At 45.6% G+C, this 20,670-nt stretch overlaps 3 protein-coding genes across 3 annotated transcripts; 2 read left to right on the top strand and 1 right to left on the bottom strand.

Annotated features, from left to right (window-relative positions):
* Window positions 1–841: 841 nt before the first annotated feature.
* gmfg (glia maturation factor, gamma) lies at window positions 842–2,500 on the bottom strand. The gene is made up of 7 exons (XM_084445764.1): window positions 2,398–2,500; window positions 1,889–1,985; window positions 1,661–1,710; window positions 1,509–1,558; window positions 1,304–1,386; window positions 1,082–1,155; window positions 842–981 (listed from the first exon to the last, which is right to left on the bottom strand). Exons 1-7 carry the CDS (start codon window positions 2,398–2,400, stop codon window positions 910–912), a joined length of 429 nt encoding a protein of 142 aa, XP_084301890.1. The 5' UTR covers window positions 2,401–2,500; the 3' UTR covers window positions 842–909.
* Window positions 2,501–2,963: 463 nt separating this feature from the next.
* On the top strand, window positions 2,964–13,500 carry samd4b (sterile alpha motif domain containing 4B). The gene is made up of 13 exons (XM_084442913.1): window positions 2,964–3,522; window positions 4,272–4,825; window positions 5,022–5,504; window positions 5,645–5,884; window positions 6,055–6,164; window positions 6,510–6,596; window positions 6,708–6,984; window positions 7,959–8,044; window positions 8,591–8,706; window positions 8,939–9,137; window positions 10,145–10,271; window positions 10,474–10,557; window positions 10,782–13,500. Exons 2-13 carry the CDS (start codon window positions 4,630–4,632, stop codon window positions 10,808–10,810), a joined length of 2,034 nt encoding a protein of 677 aa, XP_084299039.1. The 5' UTR covers window positions 2,964–3,522; window positions 4,272–4,629; the 3' UTR covers window positions 10,811–13,500.
* Window positions 13,501–13,898: 398 nt separating this feature from the next.
* Window positions 13,899–16,564, top strand: socs9 (suppressor of cytokine signaling 9). The gene is made up of 2 exons (XM_084439700.1): window positions 13,899–13,938; window positions 14,359–16,564. The coding sequence occupies exon 2, from the start codon at window positions 14,500–14,502 to the stop codon at window positions 16,123–16,125; it is 1,626 nt and encodes a 541-aa protein (XP_084295826.1). The 5' UTR covers window positions 13,899–13,938; window positions 14,359–14,499; the 3' UTR covers window positions 16,126–16,564.
* The last annotated feature ends 4,106 nt before the right edge of the window (window positions 16,565–20,670 follow it).

The following is a 20,670-nucleotide window of genomic DNA, read 5'->3' as shown; positions in this document are numbered from 1 at the left end:
TCTCTGGTCTGCTGAAACCAAGATTGAACTCTGGCCTGAATGCCAAGCGTCACGTCTGGAGGAAACCAGGCATGGCTAATACCATCCCTATGGTGAAGCATGGTGGTGCAGTATCATGCTGTGGGGATGTTTTTTAGCAGCAGGAACTAGGAGAATAGTCTTGGGAAAGATGAACGAAGCAAAGTACAGATATCCTTGATGAAAACCTGCTCCAGAGCGCTCAGGACCTCAGACTAGGGCGAAGGTTTACCTTCCAACAGGACAATGACCCTAAGCACATAACCAAGACAATGAAGGAGTGGCATCGGTACAAGTCTGTTAATGTTCTTGAGTGGCCCAGCCAGAGCCCAGACTTGAACCCCATTGAACATCTCTGGAAAGACCTGAAACAAGCTGTGCTACAACGCTCCCCATCTAGCCTGACAGAACTTGAGAGGGTCTGCAGAGAAGAGTAGCAGAAATACTGTACCAGGTGTGCCAAGCCTGTAGTGTCATACCCAAGAAGGCTTGAGGCTGTAATTGCTGCCAAAGGTGCCTCAATAAAGTACTGAGTAAAGGGTCTGAATAATATGTATATGTGATATTTCAGTGTTTTTTTGTTTTTTTTAAAATGTTTAATACATTAGCAAAATCATGTTTCACTTTGTCATTATGTGGTATTGTGTGTAGAGTTTGTTGAAAAGGATAATTTAATCAATTTTAAATAAGGTTGTAGCAACAAAATCTGGAAAAAGTGAAGGGGTGTGAGCACTTTCCAGATACACTGTATTTAATGTAGTGCTTACAGACGAGGACTGAGATGAGGCAGCAATGAGTCAGGAGGATGAGACTTTTATTGCATAAGTTACAAACCATATGTTTTATTAATGCATGCAAAGTTGCATGGATAAGCAGAAGTACAGTGTAAGTTCAGCGAAAAAAAGACAGCTTCTCTTTCAGCCATTCCTCTGACAAGTCATCATTGTTTCGTGTTTCAAAAACCTATTGACAAAATAAGGGTTGGAGATTAGAGGTGCACATTTTGGGCAAAATGTTATTTTTTAAAATTTTGAAGTCCACACTACCGAGAACTGAACCTCACCTTTGTGAGCTCTGCTGCATGGACCAACTGGTTCTTGCTGCCAGCATACATCATTTGTTGCTCAGGCTTGCACCCTGTTGATAAGAGTATGAAGTCAGAGGGACAAATAGTTGTATTACTGTGTTTCTTTGGATTATCAATATTTCTTAACCTCAAAATGGTAAAAGGTTAGGGAATTTTAAAACAGCACAGATCCCTTACTCAGCTGGAGGTATTACTCACCCACTGGACTTGAGAATATGAAACACAAAGGATAGGAGACTCTGCCATCTGCATGTACATACTTGTAGCTGTAGACGATGAATGTGCTCTACTGTTATGGAACTCAAATCACTTAACACCATTATTCAATCAATACTGGTTTAAATTAAATCAGTGTAATTATTTCTTAAGATGTGCAGACTGCTGATCTGGAATTTGAGGATATCGAGGTTGCCTCTCAGGAAGTTCATTCTTCAAGTCATCTAGGGAGATGTCCTGAAACATGAGAGGTGTCCTACTGTTATAAAGTTATGAATTTGTTTGACCCATCATGTTGCGAGACATTCAATATATTATCAAACAAACTAAATAACTTACCTCATATTCTTCCTCCAGGATTACAAGCTGTTTCTGCATGTCAATTTTCACTGTGAGATGACAATAAACATTCCAAATATCACTGACTATTAGTGGTTAGTTATTGCACATGCATAAAACTGTATGTATAGTCATGGGGATACTATATGCTCTTATGTCTCATACACTTTGACATGTTTGCAAAAGTGACTATGGCATTAAAGTTAAACGTAATATTTCACTGCTCACTCAGTATGGCTGCATTATTGGTCTCTTTTCGGAATCTGAACTTCTTCAGTTTTTCTTTCAGGCTCTCTTCCACCTCGCACACTACAAGAGTGCTTGACTAGAGTACAGAAAGAAATGTAACTCAGTAAAACTTAGACACATTTGGCACACCTCTTTTGTTTGACACACAGCTGTGCTGTGAGTGTGTGAAGGAGAAAGGGTGAGTGAGAGAGAGGGGGGGGTCATTAATTTAAGATGTGCATGCTTTAATGCACCATGCATATAAGCATTTCAACCCATTACCAAAATCTTGACATGGCTGTTTGATGCCAGGAAGTGAGGCTGCAAAATAATGAGACTGTGCGGTTTCCTGTGTCAGGGGCAGGCATTGGGGGGATGGTAGATGTGGGTAGCAAAGACAAATATATGCCAGTTTATAAAGTTTTATAGTACCTGGGACAGATCATCGACCGAAATACATATATTGAGGAAGAGTAAGCAATCATATGTAAATAAGCAGTCTCCCATACCATTCTCGAAGATGTCCTGCTGTGTCTTCCGGTCTTCAATGACAAAATTCTACACTTCTGTACTGTTTAAGTTCCTTCTTTTCCACCAGCTAGTGACAGGATGTTGTCTGATTCTCAAGTTCCTCCCATGTCATACAAGGGGATGGCACACATTCATAATAAAGGAACAGCTTACATCAGTGTCTCCTCCCCCTTTATTCAAAGCCAGACCAAACAGTTTTGATGCAACACATAAAAGGATATGCAATTCCTTTTAGATATCCAATTTTTTGTCTTTGATGAAACAATATGCTGGCAGTCTCACCATTTATTTTATGGAACTTCCAATCATCCTATGCATGAGCAATATAATCAATCCCACTAAAGCTAATCTCAAGATAATAAAACATGTTGTAAAAAAAGAAAAAAAAAAGAAAATAAAATAGAACAGTGTCAGAGCGGTTATGGTAGGCTAATGTTTAGATTTAGATACCTTGATGGGGGATGGTGCGAAAAAACCTGGCAACCTTACGCTGGTGGCCCACGTCTTGCGTCAAATCAGACTCAGACAGAGTAAAGTAGATTTCTCCAAGCTAGCGCTACACTCTCCATTTTTGTGTTCAAATAAACATTTTGTATATAGGTAGATTCCTTTATATGTTATCTCTGAAATCGGTAGACCTCTTTATTGCAAAGGAAATCAATCTACGACTATCGTTGGATCGAAACCTACGCTTCACCCAGCTGAGTTGTATTGCATTATAGTTAGCTAACGTTAGCTAGCTCACGCTAGTCTAGGAAATGCTAGCTAGCTGGAGAATTAGCTAGCTGCTGCTACTAGCTAGCTAGCTAACGTTAGGCTTGTTGACAAGTGCAATCCACAAACGTAAACAAACCAACTATTAAAAGCTACCGAATGCGATGGAGATTTGTTAAACGTCACCCTTTTTATAGTAAATTAACCAACAAAGGAGGACCTTCGCACCGTGAGATCCGCATTGTTTCACGTCGTTAGTCGGCTAACGTTAGCCAGTGGGAGACGAGAAAGAGAGGGACATTCCAGCAGCTACGTCGGGACCGAACGGAAAACAACACCAAACCCTCAATCCCTCTCATCCGTTACACGGTGGAACAACATCCCAGTCGGTAAGGGCCCGTTTGTGCTAGCTAGCCAGCGGATAGGTAGTTACGGCCATGATGACTAATCCCAGCCAATAATCGAAGTTGAATTCAACCAGACTCACTGTTCTACACGTTTATTAGTCTATGTGTAGCTAGACATCTCGTTTAGTTGTATGCTGGATGTTAGCTTGATGGATCTGGGCGAGCCTAGCCGGCTAGCTTATGTGCTAACATTGGCTAGCGAGCAAGCTAGTCAACTGTCAGTGTCAGACAGGGAAGCTGTGTGTCAATCACAACATAGCCCAAATCAACACATTTTATCCAACAAACTACACATCTCTATGGGCAAATTATAAGTAAATCGCCTGCTAAGTTAGTTATTACTAGTACTACGACAGTAATTGCAAAGAAATAATCTTTAGCCTGTTGGTTGTGAAATGATGATGCTGGCAATAACGTGCTCCACTTTCTCTGCACCATGAAGCTGATTATCTCTGCATTACGATTAGCAGCCCTAAATACGCGACATGCATACGAATGTGGTGGGCCATCTCCACCTCTCTAATCAGTACCTATAGTGTGGATGAACTAGCCATGTCATATCCACACTGCTATCACTGGTCTCCATCAAGATTAGTCACCACCTGTTATCTGGGTGAAAGGCTTGAAAAATGCTGTTAAGGATTCTATCATGACTCTTGGCCATTTTATTTTTCAATTCTAAAAGTACCATGAATTGTGATCTACTCTGCCTACCCCTGTTAATTTGTCAGGTTTTGGAGGATGCTGATGCAGATCAGAGGATGCTGATGCAGTGCCACAGAGGGACCCTCCCTCCTGTCTGAGACACTACCAGCTAGATTTGACACACCCACACAGCTTCTACCCAAACAGCACAGAACCCCTCTAAGCTGTCACCCCTCCACCTCACACCAGCAGCCTCTCCTGCAGCTGAACCATGTGAGGGCTCCCCCGCGCCACTGTGAGGGGATCCCAGGACTGTTCCGGTAAAGCCGCCGCTGAGCGGGGCCACAGTGAACCTGTTTGTGAGACAGCAGTCTTCCCCCATAAACCTTGCCCGCCCCCCACACACACACACATTCCTGTGCCCCCTACCTGAGGGGACACGCCATGATGTTCCGAGACCAGGTGGGCATCCTGACGGACTGGTTCAAGGGCTGGAATGAGTGCGAACAGACGGTGGCGCTTTTGTCCCTGCTGAAGAGGGTGTCCCGCACCCAGGCCCGCTTCCTGCACATCTGCCTGGAGCACTGGCTGGCAGACTGCACTGAGATCCACATCCTGGAAGCCGAGGCCAACAATGCAGGTAGATAGAAGCTGCGTGTTTTGTAATGTATTTGAATCATCAACGTTGTTTTGTCACAAATGGTTTCTTAATGACATTAAAACACATGCTTGCAACAGATAACATTCAGAAGTTTTATTATTATTATTATTTTTATTTTTATTTTTGTCATTGACATTTTTGTCGAAATGTCGCCTTCTTTCTCCCCCCTCTTCAGCCATTGTTAGCCAGTGGCACCAGGAGCCCAAGGAGAAGGCGGTGTCCCTGCTGCTGTCCCACCTGCCCCTGCTCCAGCCCCGGAACAGCCAGGCCAAGTGTGAGTACATGAAGCTGCTGCAGCAGGTGCTGAGCCACACCATCGAGAGCAGCTTGTTTGTGGAGGAGAGCCGGCAGCTGCTGTCATACGCCCTCATCCACCCCGCCACCACCTTAGACGACCGCACTGCCCTGGCCATGTGGCTCAACCACCTGGAGGAGCACCTCTCCAGCGGCTATGCGCCCTCCTCCTCCTCCCGCCCCCATTCTGGCCCCTACCACCCCCGCCAGGGCTCAGACGAATGGGCCAGCAACACTGAGGCCCTGGATCCAGGCCACGCCTGGCACGACAAGCATCCCGCCTCCAGCACCTCCCCAGCAGGGCAGAACGGACACATGTCTTTCCCTGGCGGGATGCCTTCTCCCATCAACAGCAACAACACAGGTCAGTTTTCCCGCCCGGCAAGGGAGAGTGGGAGATTACATGGTGTGGGGGGGATGCCAACGGTCAGAACATGCAAACATCCAATCCACTGCTACTGATATAGCCTGTCTTAATCGCTGCCAACTGTGTTTTCCCGCCAGGACTGGGTGGGCAGATGCAGCCCAGCCCACTGAAGAGGTCCATGTCCCTGATCCCCTCCAGCCCGCAGGCCTGTGGCTCCGAGTGGCTGAGCCAGGACGACCTGGGGGGCCGGCAGGCCTTCACGACCGCCGACCACGCGCCCCTCTCCCCCCAGAGCAGCGTGGCGTCCTCGGGCAGCGAGCAGACAGAGGACCAAGGCCAGCGCAACACCTTCCAGGAGGACGGCAGCGGCATGAAAGGTCTTTAATCCCGTGTTTATTCCGCAGCCAAGCGAGGCTGCACCGTCGATAATCTTAACTTAAATCTAAAGCCGCCGACAGACCCCGGCTGGGGCCCGAATTAATTAAATGCTGTTCTTTGCCCCCCCCCCCCCCCCCCCTCCCATGTGCTTGTCTCCGTTGTCCTCCAGATGTCCCCACGTGGCTGAAGAGCCTCCGTCTTCACAAATACGCAGCACTTTTCTCTCAGATGAACTACGAGGAGATGATGATTCTCACCGAGCACCACCTGGAGTCGCAGGTGCGTCTGGGGAGAGGGAGAGGAAGCCGTCCTTACCCGAGGCTGCCAGACTTTGTTTATCCAGTCCTCCTCCTCCTCCTCCTCCTCCTCCTCGTTGTACAACATGAACTGCCCTCCAGCGTAGTGATACCTCAGCTCTCAACGAGCCATGAAATTAATGCTGCGCCCTGCAGTTACCACAAAAGCTGCCCACACAGAGAAGTGCAGTGATTTTGGCTTTGCTCCACAGCCGTAATGAGACAGATGGTGACGGTGACAGGGATTGTTACTTTGTGCACAAATCTCCATATTCCGGTGAGAAATGTCTTCTCGCTCCATATTTTTTCCTCTCCTTTTTCTTTTCAGAATGTGACCAAAGGGGCGCGCCATAAGATTGCCCTGAGTATTCAGAAACTCAGAGAGAGGCAGAGCGTTCTCAAGTCTCTGGAGAAGGTACTGTAGGCCTGTTTTTCAGTTAAACTTATTTTTTTCCTTTTTTTTTACCATTCATATATTCGAATCATTTGACCAAAACCGGCTCACCGACATTCCTTCTTCTGACAGGATATTTTGGAGGGGGGCAACTTGCGCAACGCCCTGCAGGAGATGCAGCAGATCATCATCACGCCCATCAAATACTACAGCCCCCCCAGCGCAGCCCAGAGGGCCCTCAGTGAGCCCTGTGGCTCCGCCCCGGAGGCCTCCAAGCCAGGGGAGGACAAGGACATGGCCTCCGAGGCTTTCCAGCCTCACAACCCCCCTCCCTGTGACGGAGAGTCCTCAGCCACACCCATCTCAGACGGCGACATTGCTGGCCAGTTCACGCGTGTCATGGGTAAAGGTGAGATGGACTACTTTCTCTTGGCTGATACGACTGTTTAATATGAATCATTATGGATTCAAGTTAAGATAGCCTGGTGCAGTGACCCTTTGTAAATGTCAATCACTGTTTCAATTCAGATTTGTATGATGTTTGATACACCTGTCTAACTATGATATTTTATACTGACGGGTTTTCTCTCAATCAAGCAGTCATTTGATGTTCACCATTAAGTTTTGTCTACTTGGTTTCTTTCCATATTTTATCTTTCTCAGCTGTTTCAAATTGTATCCCTCACAATGTTTCTAGAATTGCATTGTATGTGTTTTCCCCAGCTAGGTTACATTTAAGTTCCCTGTTATAGGGGTCTGCAGTGGTGTAGTATTCTAATGCATTGTGTTCTGGTGCAGCTGCCCACTGGGAACCTGTGGTCTCGCCAGATCCGAATATGGCCGGATCCCAGAGGGGTGGCTAGTTTAATCTCGGCTTGAGAGTTTGTCACACAAGAACAACCCTGTCTGGTGTTGGAATTCCGGTTGCAAGCTGAGATTATCAAGGAGTTGTCTCCACATTACCGACCGGCTGGGTTGTGTGACAAATCCTCACCAGTTAGTAGGGGTTAATTGGACACTAGGTCAGGGTCAATTGGCTACCAAATTGGATGAAAATGGGATAAGATCCTAAAATAAGTAAATATATGAAATAAAATAAAAAATTGTTGGGAAAAAATCTATTCTTATAGGCTACAAAAAGGTCAAAATTTCCAAAATTCCAGAGGTTAACTTCCCATGGTAAATTTCCAAGACGTTAAAGAAAATTTAACAGAAGATTTCTGCCCCTTTGCAACCCTAACTGTCACCCTGACACCTTTGTTTATATGTGCATTTTAGTACTGGATTTCAATGCAAATATGTGTGATGTTGTAATATTAATACTGTGTGTGTGTGCGTGTGTGTGTGTGTGTGTGTGTGTGTGTGTGTGTGTGTGTGGTGCAGTGTGCACTCAGCTGCTGGTGTCGAGGCCAGACGAGGAGAACATCAGCTGTTACCTGCAGCTCATCGAGAAGTGTCTGACACATGAGGTGAGACCTGACCCCTTCAGATTCACATTTGTACTTGTCACATGTATATGGTACAGTGTTCAATGTACAGTGAAATGTTACTGCTGGCTTCGTGATGTGCTCAATCAACAAATCAATACAAATGGAAGCATGGTATAAATATAAATAATCCGGAGGGGGGTGGGGGGGTATACTGCCATCTGTCATATACACTTTACACATATGATGACACTTTATACATTTGGTATGCTGACACTATACACTAGATAGTCATTAAGGGACTGGAATTTGTTGATTTTGATATTATCCTATTTAGAAGGGAACATGTAGCTAAGCTTTTAGTGCCTGTCTCAGCTCAAATGTATTCCTTATAATACCCAAGAATATTTTTTTCATTTTTAATAAAAGTGTGACCTTGACCCTGCAACTGGAGTTCAACTTGAAGCACATTTTAGGCTTTTGACTTTGTTGCTATTTGGATGCACATTCCTGTTTGCCTGCTCTCTCTCCCTCTCTCTCTCTCTCTCTCGCTGTCCTTCTCTCTATCCCTCTCTCTTTCTCTGTCAGGCTTTCACAGAGACTCAAAAGAAGAGGCTGGTCTCCTGGAAGCAGCAGGTACTCAAGCTGCTTCGCCTGTTCCCTCGGAAGGCCATGCTGGACATGCCTGTGTACCGACAGAAAGGGTGAGACGCTTTTCACTCTCTGTCCCCTTCCATATCTCTCCAGCAGAGGAGATGTCAGGGAAATGGGGGTGTCACACACTCCTCTGTCTGTTCTTTACCCTGTAATATCAAACAAACGTACTTTGTTCAACGTCTGCATATTTTTCAGTATCTTTTGTAGATCTGGCACTCTACCACACAGAGAGGGCTTTGTGTGTTTGATACCACTTGTGTGTCTGCCCTCCCTTTCTAGCTGGGCGTATGGATCCAACTCCCTCCCCACAGCAGGCTCTGTGAGTGGGGGTCTGGGGCGCAGGGGCACGAGACAGTTCCAGATGCCCCCCCGTGGGCTCCCTGCCGGGCGCATTGGACTCCTTAGTCCAGGTGGCATCGGGGGGGCGTCTCCACGTCACACCCTCACCAGCCCTGCACTTGGAGGTCAAGGCAGACAGGTCAGTACTCCTGCTGCCTGACAACTCACTGGCCGGAGGACAAGAAATACAATCATTTTTAAAGAGGTTAAAGGACAATGCTTGTTTTTGACAACCTGGACCTTATTTACGACATATTATAAGACGTTTGACTCACCGAGATCACTTTGGTGTAGTTCGGAGGCATGTAGAAGAAATTTAAAATCCAGCGCGAGTCACTATATCCATGTAATGGCGGTGGTCGGGGAACTTAGAATGCAGTTTCTAAAAACTGCATACTAAAACGTCTTTAGACACGAAATAGCTTCCTCACTTGCTCCAGCACGCATGCGCACAGCGTGCTGGAGCAACGATTGCGCGCTGTGCGCATGCGTGCTGGAGCAAGTGAGGAAGCTATTTCGTTTCAAAAGACGTTTCTAAAGATCATATTACAGAGCCATGTGAAAAACCACAACAGGCCTATGCTCTATGTAAGCACAACTAGCGATTCATAAAGACAGATTGATGAAAACAACCGTTTCGCGGCAGAAAATAGATTTTTAGAAACTGCATTCTAAGTGCCCCGACCACCGCCATTACATGGATATACTGGCTCGCGCTGGATTTTAAATTTCTTCTACATGCCTCCGAACTACACCAAAGTGATCTCGGTGAGTCAAACGTCTTATAATATGTCGTAAATAAGGTCCAGGTTGTCAAAAACGAGCATTGTCCTTTAAGCTACTGGAGTTAGCCTGTTCAATCCGTCCAAGGTATCGATCTAAAGGACGCTGTGCCCGAGGAGTGATCAGCTTCCTTAGCAAACATTTTGTTTTGACAAACAAACAAGGGGGACAATAGTAGCTGACACTTTAATCAATGTGATACACGCCGCAACATAATGGGGTTGGCATAGCATTTTCAGACAAATTGGTTCCACATCACAGTTAGAGACACTCTCGTTAATCTTTGTGTGGGGTAAGACGTACAATACAGAATGTTGCAGACGGGTAGCAGGTTTGTGATGGGCGCTCACGTTCTCTTCACAGAACCTGTGGTTTGCCAACCCCGGGGGCAGCAACAGCATGCCAAGCCAGAGTCGCAGCTCCGTGCAGCGGACCCACTCGCTCCCGGTCCACACCTCCCCGCAAACCATGCTCCTGTTCCAGCAGCAAGGTAGGATCCCAACCACCTCCAGTGACTCAGTGACACCGTCTTACACATCCCGCCCTCACCTCAAGGCAATCCTCCTCACCACTGTTCCAGACATCCCTCCCACATGTCACTACCAGCACAGTCCGTACATCCTCCACACATCTGCCAGTGACCACCGCCAAAGAGCATCATGTATGTGCTCTGTGTGTCCTCTCTCCCTCAGAATGCCAAGTTCCAGGGGCAGACCTGGAGATCAACCCAACGCTGGAGTCACTGTGCCTCAGTATGACAGAGCATGCCTTAGGGGGTAAGTGACTCACACACTGCAGTGGGCTAACCCTTCCAGGCACAAGACAGTTCCAAGAGCCCTGAGACAACACAACAGACTGTGTGTTGATATAATGATATCTTAACCTGTGTTTTCTTGGTATTCCCTTATACTTTTAGTTCCATGTCTTGGGTTAGGGTGGGATTAGGTCTCAGAGATGCATACTACATGATGTGATTTAAAATGACAATCTCCGTCCTTAGATGGAATGGACCGGACATCGACAATATGAAAAGAAGCAAAGAAACAAGAGAAAAGAAGAAACAAATGGACACTTCAGCGGAAGCCTGTTCAGCTCCCCGTAGCCCAGCACAAGAATATATGCTTAAGAAAACAGCAAAAGCGAAAATGGTCACTACAAAACGACAAAACTAACTGTGTATATGTTCTCTGATATTTTTCTACTTTATTATACTTAACTAAGTTTATTATAAATGGAATACAGATGACTATTATATTACAGGAGAGAGGAAAGGTTAGTTGTACAAACCGCTCAATGTCTTCTGCAGGACTGTGACATTAAGGTGAGGAGAGGCTCAGATTGCCGAGCTCTCAGAGGAAAATGGAGGATTGGTGCTGTCTTAAGGGGCTTCTACCCCATGTTTCTCCCCTCTTTCTCCCAGTAGAAAATGCAAAGGGTAGTGGCACGGCCTTGGAGCAAGGCTGCTATCCAGGAACACTGAGAGCCATGCCTCCAGCCCTATATACTGTATCCAGACAGAGCCTCCTGACCTGGAGCAAGGCACTTGTACCGCACATGTGGCCCCTTTGTATGTGGGCACTGTACACACACACACACACACACGGTCAGCCTGTAACCAGGCCCTGATGGTTATATATACTTTACACTTATCTAACTAGTAAGACATTGACAGATAGACTGATGTAATATCCTGGCTCAATCCCCTGATACACCCAGAATGGGTAGAAATGACTGTCACCCCCACCTCACCTATACAAGGCCAAAGAGAAGGGCTCTGTGCGAATTCTGATGCTAGAATGATATTTGTAAAGGCAAATGCGAGAGTATGATATAGTATGGTAGTGTTGAGAAGAAGTTTGAAGAAAGAAAAGATGCCAGCTGCAACCGGTCTTCATTGATATGTTGTACTCTACCACACAAGTGATGATGAATCTCATTTGCAAGTGCGGCGCTGAGGAGCCCAGAGAGGGTTGAGCGACAGCTGCTGAGGTCGGTACTGTGTGGGAGCCGATGTGAAATTCTTTCTGCAAAAGCAGCAGACGGGCAGGCTTTCTGTCTTTTTCCAAGTACTTATTTTTCAGGGAGCGTTGCTCTTCGCCTCAAAATGTAGTGCCGGGTGAAAACACATGATGAAATCTCAGAGGCACTGTTATGATTGGCTCTGAAAAATCCAAACGGAGCTCCCACCTCACAAACCAGTATCCACCTCTCTGCCCTGTGCCCTCTCCTCAAAATGGCCAGTGGAGATTTGATGAATCATTCTTTTTTTTCTTTTTTTTTAAGGTGCTTTGATGTGTCCATCTTCTTGTTTGGATCTCTTTATACGTTTCAGTTGTAAACCCTAACATCATGTGGTATCAGTGTTGAATCAGAAACTGTCTTACAACCTCTGTATTTGAATGTGGCAGAGCGGAGGTGCATGTACGTATATGGTCTTAACTCTTTGATCACCTTTGGTTGCATTACAAGGCAGGGATATACATTTGCATTTTATTTCTGCAGAGCCATGGCTGGTCTACTTGTTTAGTAAACATGGTTATTTACGAACATGTCTTTTCCACTTGTTTTTTTTTACTCCCTTGATTAATAACTTAATTTTTTCTAGAATTGCATGTTTTCCCCACACTAATTCAACATTTTATTGATATTGATATTAAGAAGAGAATGGAGGGAATGGTGCATTCATGATAGTGTTCAATGTCACCACAAGATGAAGGGTAGAAGTGATGTGACCGATGCTCAATGTTGAAACCTACCAATAGCTCTGTTTCCTATTCCTTTCGTGGACATGCCCTTGTCATGCAATGTGATGTATGATATTGTAGTTCAGATTTGTCAGTGCTCATGAATATTCCATCTCCTCAGTGTGTAATGCATAAAATAACTGTCTGGCTGGGTAGAGATTGACAACAGATGCCTTTTACCCCTCTCATCTTATCGACTCTGCAATTAAGACTCTCAGTAGAGTGAACAGGGCATGTACCGTCTGCCTTTCTGGAGTTGTGGAGTGACAAGAGAAGACTGATGTTGCTTGGCCTTGTGGTTTCAACTGTCAGATGCCACAAGCTGATAAGCTGCTGATGTTTTGCCTGGACATCACAACCAAAGCCTCCTGTCTCTTAATTGGCTATTAAGCCCAGTTATGTCCTAGTCATGGTTGTCTTCAGAGCTGGCTCTAGGATAGATCTGACTTGATGATTACACCAGATTCATGCCTATAAAGAGAGATACATATGATTCAGTTGACACATTTCAGATTCAGTTAGTCAACCTATTATTTCTAAGCTATTGAGTCAAAAAGTAGGCATAATGCATATTCAAACTAATTTGCTTCATGGCTCAGATTCAATTTATCTTTGTATATCAGAAAAGAGCCCTCTATGCTTGAGGTTGCCAGGCCACCTGTAGGAAAGGGATATTATTCAAGCCAGCAGAATAGAGTCTGCAAGCACCATGGCTCTATTAAAAAGTAGTGGGAATGAAATTACCAGTCTGAGCCATGCAGTGCATGATTGTTGGTTTAATTGAACACTAACAGGCCAAGGAATATGTTTACTCCATGTTTACATTCCAGTGATGAGTGAATTGGGTTACTCTTCCTAAGTTCGAGGTGTATTTTCTGTCATATTAAATGAAGACTCCTCCTAAGTGGTCTATCATATTTAATTGACACCCCAAACATTTTTCTAACGTTTTATGAATGGTCATTTTGCACCCCATACACACTCTACTTTTTTACTATCACAAGTTATGTTTGAATGATCTGAACTGCAGCATTGATCAGATATAGTCCAAATAAAGGAGTTAAATTGTTTTTGCTACTTGACTCATATCTGTGTTTCATGTCAATTCATATCATAAACATAACACTTAATCATAACACCTAAAAAAATAAATAAATCTAAAACACTTGTAATACAAGTGCCCCATGATGTCCTGCCACGTGGAATTTCTCTGACAAAAAGTGGTTGCGGTGGAAATGTAGATATATAATACACTTTTATTTTGAATAAACCTTTATTCTGAAGAAGGACTTTACTTCCATGTGCGGTACTTCCTCTTCCTTATTTTTTTTAGCCAGCTAGTTAACAAGATCTACGTATAGATAGGTTGGTATGGCATAGCCTACTTTATTTATCCTCGGGGAAATTGTGCAGGTAGGTACAAAACGGCTTATAATAGCATTTTAATGATTACACAGCGAAATATTCAACACAGCAGCAGGCAAAGGGCACTAGCAGTAGCTAACTAAAAGATTGCTGGATGTGCTGTAGCTAACATAGCTAGCTTGCTAGCTACTTTCCTTCCGGCTGTTGTCCCCTATCTGGCAATCGTCTAAGTAACGTTGCTAAGTTTCAACCTTGTAGATTGATCATTGGTGATGATTGATAATAATGTTAACGTAGGTCTCCAAAAGCGTTTTAGCTAGCTACACAAAAGTAAATCAAAAGAGAAAGACATTTTAGCTGAGCTAGCCAGGTAGTCTTTTCTGGAACGGGATATCTCGTGAATTAATTCGCTTTATATTGCCACTGTTAATTGGAATTTTATTTGTTCTTCTTTTTTGCCTCAAGCAGAGTAAGTGATGAACACGACAGCAGGCAGAAAGATTCTGGATGGGATGCTTGCTGCTGCGAACTAGTCCAACTTCTCTACACAAGTCAGCACTCATTGTCTCTTTGTGAATTGCCATCATTTGATCTCAACATTGAACTGCTATGTCATTACTAAAGGAGTCAGGTAGCCGTGGAAAAGACAGAGAGCGGGGCGCCCGTCCTAAGGTGAGGCAGAGTCGGTCTGAGGAGAGACGGGACGCTGGCGGCGGGAGGAAGGGAGGAAGGGGGAAAAAAAAAGGCCCGACGTCCCGTGGGCCGGCTGCCGAGCGCCCCGTCAGTGACGGCTTTGAGTATGGGGAGCTTCTGAGCGGCCTGGAGCCCAGGGACCGCTGCTCGTCCTCACCTCTGAGAGAGGGCAGGAGGTGGCAGGGCCAGGAGCCTGCCACCTCCCTAGGACAGGGAACGGGTGGCCCGGCCACTGAGCTGCCGCCACCCAGTGAGACGGAGGGCAGGGGGGCAGGTGGGGGCCGCACCTTCCGCCAAAAAATCCAAGATGCCGTGGGGCAGTGTTTCCCCATAAAGACTCACACTGCGTCCGCCAGCCCGCAGGTTTTCACACCGGCGGCTGACGCCTCGGCTGCCTCCTCGCGCCGCAAGATCCACCTCAGCGAGCTCATGCTGGACGACTGCCCCTTCCCGGCGGGCACAGAGCTGTCCCAGAAGTGGTACCTGATCAAGCAGCACACGGCCCCCGTCTCCCAGCCTCCCGTGCCAGACTCCCCGGTCGTCAGCGGCGGCGCCTCTGCCACGGCCGCCGCCGCGGTGGAGGACGTGGATGACAGGCTGCGAGAGCGCCGGCGCATAAGCATCGAGCAGGGCGTGGAGCCGCCGCCCAATGCGGAGATCCACACCTTCGAGGTGACGGCCCAGATCAACCCCCTGTACAAGCTGGGGCCCAAGCTGGCCCACGGTATGAACGAGCTGGCGGGGGACGATAGGGCCACCATCCACCAGCAACAGCAGCTGCTTCTCCAGAGGCAGCAGCAGCAGCACCAGCTCCTCCTCCAGAGCTGTCTGGACACTCTGGACGAGGTGGTGGCCTCCTCCTCAGCCTCCGCCGCCATCTCGGCCTCCACCCCCGCCTGCGACGTAGTTCCTGTCCCCCTGGTCGATCCGGAGGTCATCGTGAGCAGCCTGCCGACCGGAGCTGTCCTCCCTCCGAGCGAGCATCCTCCAGGACAAGTCCAGGACGGCTATCGCATCCACACCCAGATTGACTACATCCACTGCCTGGTGCCAGACCTGCTGCAGATCACCAACCTGCCCTGCTACTGGGGGGTGATGGACCGCTATGAGGCCGAGACGCTCCTGGAGGGCAAGCCGGAGGGCACCTTCCTCCTCCGGGACTCCGCCCAGGAGGACTACCTCTTCTCCGTCAGCTTCCGCCGCTACGGCCGCTCGCTCCACGCGCGGATTGAACAGTGGAACCACAACTTCAGCTTTGACGTGCACGACCCCAGCGTGTTCCACGCGCCCACGGTCACAGGCCTGCTAGAGCACTACAAGGACCCCAACTCCTGCATGTTCTTCGAGCCCCTGCTGTCCAACCCCATCCACCGCAGCCAGCCCTTCAGTCTGCAGCACGTCTGCAGAGCAGTCGTCAGCAGCCGGACCACATACGACGGCATCAACGTGCTGCCCATCCCCAACGCCCTGAAGAAGCACCTGAAAGAGTACCACTACAAACAGAGGGTGCGCGTACGGAGGATGGACACCTGGTGGGAATAAGGGGACTCCTGGTAGAAGTGGCTTTATTGAACCACGTTATGGATAGCTAGCCCCACTCACTGGACAATGAGATGACTGGCTTTCACCCTCTTCCATCTGTCTATTAATCTACATTACACTGAACCTGTATTATTTATTTATTTTATGTATGCATCCTGCACTTGTCTACTATGTGGATAATATGTTAACTCACTTACACTACACACTTAGAATTAATTTGCGCACATTAAACTTCTGGCTCATTCTAGCAAAATATGTGTCTAACAGTAGATTATCTTCATGAATATAAAGTGTTATTATCAGGTTGCAAGAGATGAGTATCGGGCCTTACAGAAAATTAGCCGAATTGGAATTAGCCGAAGTGCTTTAACAATACGATTCTCAGTGGAGCATTCCAGTAGCCTGGTGACGCCAGCCTGATCTCGTTCATTCGATTTGACTCCGCAGATCAGTCTGGACATCCAACTGCTCAAACGGAATCCGCTCGAACAGAAATTTGTTCGTGCCAATCACAACCGTTTATCTAATATGGGGAGGGTTTAATAAGATGACCGAACAGAGGAGTGCCGTAGAGGCATTTTCGCTGATTGGCTCTGGTAGGTCTATCCAATTGTGTCCAGAAGCTTTTTGATCTACGCCCGTTGGTAACGCCCCTTGGGAATCGGAAAGCAACTGTGAGTTTCCAGACCCTTTGCCTTTTTGCGAATTGGGTCTGGCGAAGCCAGGCTAGCATTCCAGAGCATGTTCCAAAAATATGAATCTCAAATTTCCAAGTGAAGAATGACAAAATACTAACATTTCACTTATTTATTTGGCTCACACCACAATAGAAAAATGCCTACGCGTTTTGGCAGTCTTCTTTAGAGCCTAATTAGCCTACATGAAAGGAAGGGCAATTTGTAGAGTTGAAGGAAAATTGACTCTACCACAATAGAGCTGTTCATCAGTTAGGTGCTGAGTAGGTGAGATACCTGCTGAGTTCAGCTCCATATTGTCTCTGAAGACAGGAAGTGGATCTAGGTAGCTTTAAGCCATTGATCCTAATCTGACCATTGAGCCTGTGTAGGATTCAAAGGAATGACTGTACTAAGCACATAATATAGACTACCTTACTTCTTGCTCTAGGAGAATGTAGAGCATTCAAAAATAGACATTCCCAGATGTTGGTGCACGGTGTGGCTCAAGTGATCTTCACATATTTGTTAGTTGTTGCAAAGTGACAAGTGGTAGTCCATTGTTACCCAAAAGCATTTCCACATTGTATCAACATTGTGTGTGTGTGTGTGTGTGACTCTTTACCACAGTATAGTTGACAGATGACTAATGAAATTCTACTCAGTTCGCCCCATCAGACCTACCATTCCCTAGCCTGGCTTCACCAGACCAGGCTGGCGACGCCAGGCTAAACATTCCCAAGTGTTACATATTTCTGATGGAACTAAAACTATATCAGGAAATAATCTGATAACTAGCCTCTAATGTGACAGCCAGGAAACATTTGCATATTTATATAGACACCCTGTCCCGCAGTAATTTAAAGAAACTAAAGCAAGACGGAAGAGGGCAAACAACATTTCATGCTAGAAGGACTTTAATTTCACTGATTATCTAAGACCTATTCAAGGATTAATTGCATCATATACCTATTCCATGGAATGATTGATTAGCCTCTGTGAACAGCATTTGAGATTATTGAAAACACAAAGAGGGGCCTCTGTGCTAAATGGTGTGTGTACTAAAGCAATAATCACAGCGGACAGCCATGCTAATTTTAATGAGAAAGTGTGGAGAATGGATCAACCACCATCTTTGGAAGCACCATGACGTGCTTGTTGCTTCAAATATATAATGTGATTCCATGTCCAAAGCATGTAATCCACAGTGAGTAAAATCACCATATACCCACTGCAGTTGTATTTTTCTTCAAACTTTCACCCACAAAAGAAGTCACCATGATGTAAGAGCAATTCCATGGCAGCACTCTAGGCTTAAAGGAGTAGTAAAGGGAAAATGCATGTTTAGCCCTATTTTAAGGTTACTTATGATCACATACAATGGTACAGATCAAAATGTTGACAAAACTCACACTTTTGAGAAAGTCTGATAATTGCTCTACCACTGTTTTGGTCATACAATGGATGTGGGTGGGCACCTTGAAAAATCATTCAAAAAACATGTTAAACTCAATTTCAAAGACAAGAAACACAGAGGTGTTAGTTGGCGTTCTGACATAATTCGCCATAAAGTAAGATTCTAGTTCATCTGGAAAGGCTTTTTTAAATATTTAGGATAGAACTATTTATTCGCAGCACATACATGTGTAAACGTCCGCAAACTAGGTAGCCTAGCAACATAAACAATAACAATGGCTACCGTAAGTAGTTCCGCTTCCTGAATTCCCTCTGCAGATTGATCTACACATCTACAACGGTCGCGTCAATACAAGTGAATGGATTTCATAAAATGATCAATAAAACCCTACAGGATTCATACTTTGTGGCGAATTTGATGTCAGAACACCAACTGACACCAATTACCCCCTCAGTGAGCTTCTTGTCTTTGAAATAGAGAGAGAGATGTTTTTGAATGATTTTTCAAGGTGCCCACCCACATCCATTGTATGACCTAAACGGTGGTAGAGCAATTATCAGACTTTCTCAAAAGTGCTAGTTTTGTCAACGTTTTGATCTGAACCATTGTATATGATCATAAGTAACCTTAAAACAGGGCTAAACATGCATTTTCCCTTTACTACTCCTTTAAGGCTTAAGGCAATACATAGCATTTTCTCCGGTTTTCTCGGAACTGTGCCCCCACAGGCTCTGCGAGTAAGTGCACTGTCGTACTGTCATAACTTTATCAGATTGTCTTTTTATTTTTCTGGCTTCCTCTTTGATGTTTCGCTTCGGTTTTCTCACCTCCGCCATGATATCATTGAGCTAAAAAACGCATGATATCCATAGACGCCGGAATAGTTAGCTACTACTGTGTTGTTTAAAGGAGTGGATATGGAATGGATAAATTGTTTAGTAATTTTACAGTATGTGGAATAATAGATGCCCCAGGCTCCGCCTGTCCTTACTATTTCTACCCTATGATAGAGGGGAGATGAAGTGCCCTAATCTGCTCTGGTATTACTGGGCAACCCAAATGAGAACACTCATGTTTTACTTCACAGAGAAGGGATCTCCGGCATGGAAAGACATTGAGGCGATCCCCTCAAAACTCCCATTGCCTCAGTTTTTGTATTCAAACAATCCTAAGATTCTCAAAAAAACAACATCCAATCCTCATATAGTGAAGAATATGATAGAGATTTGGCGGGACGTCAATCACTTTCTGAATGACAAAGTTCCCCTTTCTTGCTTCAACCCAATTTGGGGCAACACCGCTTTTGCCCCAGGCAAAGACGATAGTGGCTTCAAACAATGGGCATACAAAGGTCTGGCACAACTAAAAGATACTTTCAATCATGATAATGGCAATTTTTTGTCATTTGAAGAGCTTATGATTAAATATAACGTTCCCCGCAATCATTTTTTCAAATATCTACAATACAGAAGCTTTGTGGGTGCTAATATTGGCCACCCCATGCAGATCCCTTTTCTGACTACCCTGGAGAAATATTTACTTAAAAATCATTTTGGTAAGGGTATTATCGCTGAGTTCTATGATCTCCTGGTAATGCACTCCCGGGAATCCTCTGACTCTAGGTTTAAGGCCTGGAAAAAAGATCTGCAGGGGGACTTGACATTAACCCATGTCTGTCGCTCTATTTCAACTTATTGCTTTTGCATCTGTATGCAGCTGTGTGTGCTGCTATTTTGGCCAGGGCTCACCTGAAAAAGAGATGTAAATCTCAGTGTGACTCTGGTTAAATTTCAGAACAACTGAACAATTTAACTGCTATATGGCATGACTATATTCTTAAATGTTTGTCAAATTGGCATACTCATAGGCCTGTTGGGGATGGGTGGGTGATGGGGGGGGGGGGGGGGGGCACGGGGGCACCGTAGGGGGGGGGGCAAGTTCGCCCAGGGTGGCATAAAAGCTTGAAACACCACTGATACCAAGTCTGGATTTCTGCAAATAAAACTAGATGAAGCATCATCCTTCCTTACAACCTTCAACAAACCCATTGGAAGGTTCAGGTGGCTGAGACTTCCGTTTGGCCTGAAATGCTCACCAGAGATCTTCCAGTGCATAATGGACAGCATGCTGGAGGACATCAGTGGAGCAATAAGTGTAATGGATGACATTCTAGTAGCAGCACCCACTATAAAGAGCACAATGAAATCCTCCGCAGAGTAGTTGAGGGAACAACAAGCTACAACCTGAGACTGAACTTCAGCAAATGTCATATCCGTTAGACATCAGTGCAGTATGTAGGATATCTGATCACAGCAGATGGTCTGAAGCCAATGATGAATATAATGATTACAAGCCTCTCAAAGACATCTTTAAGAAGTCACTGCTGTCCACACCTATGTGCATCCAGAGAATGCGTCTCCGTCTTCAGTGGTACGACCTGACAGTAAAGTACCG

The sequence above is a fragment of the Borostomias antarcticus genome, assembly GCF_949987555.1.
Source record: "Borostomias antarcticus genome assembly, chromosome: 1".
NCBI lineage: Eukaryota > Metazoa > Chordata > Actinopteri > Stomiiformes > Stomiidae > Borostomias > Borostomias antarcticus.
The sequence above is the reverse complement of the archived record's forward strand: the minus strand, read 5'-3'. Positions and strand labels throughout refer to the sequence as shown.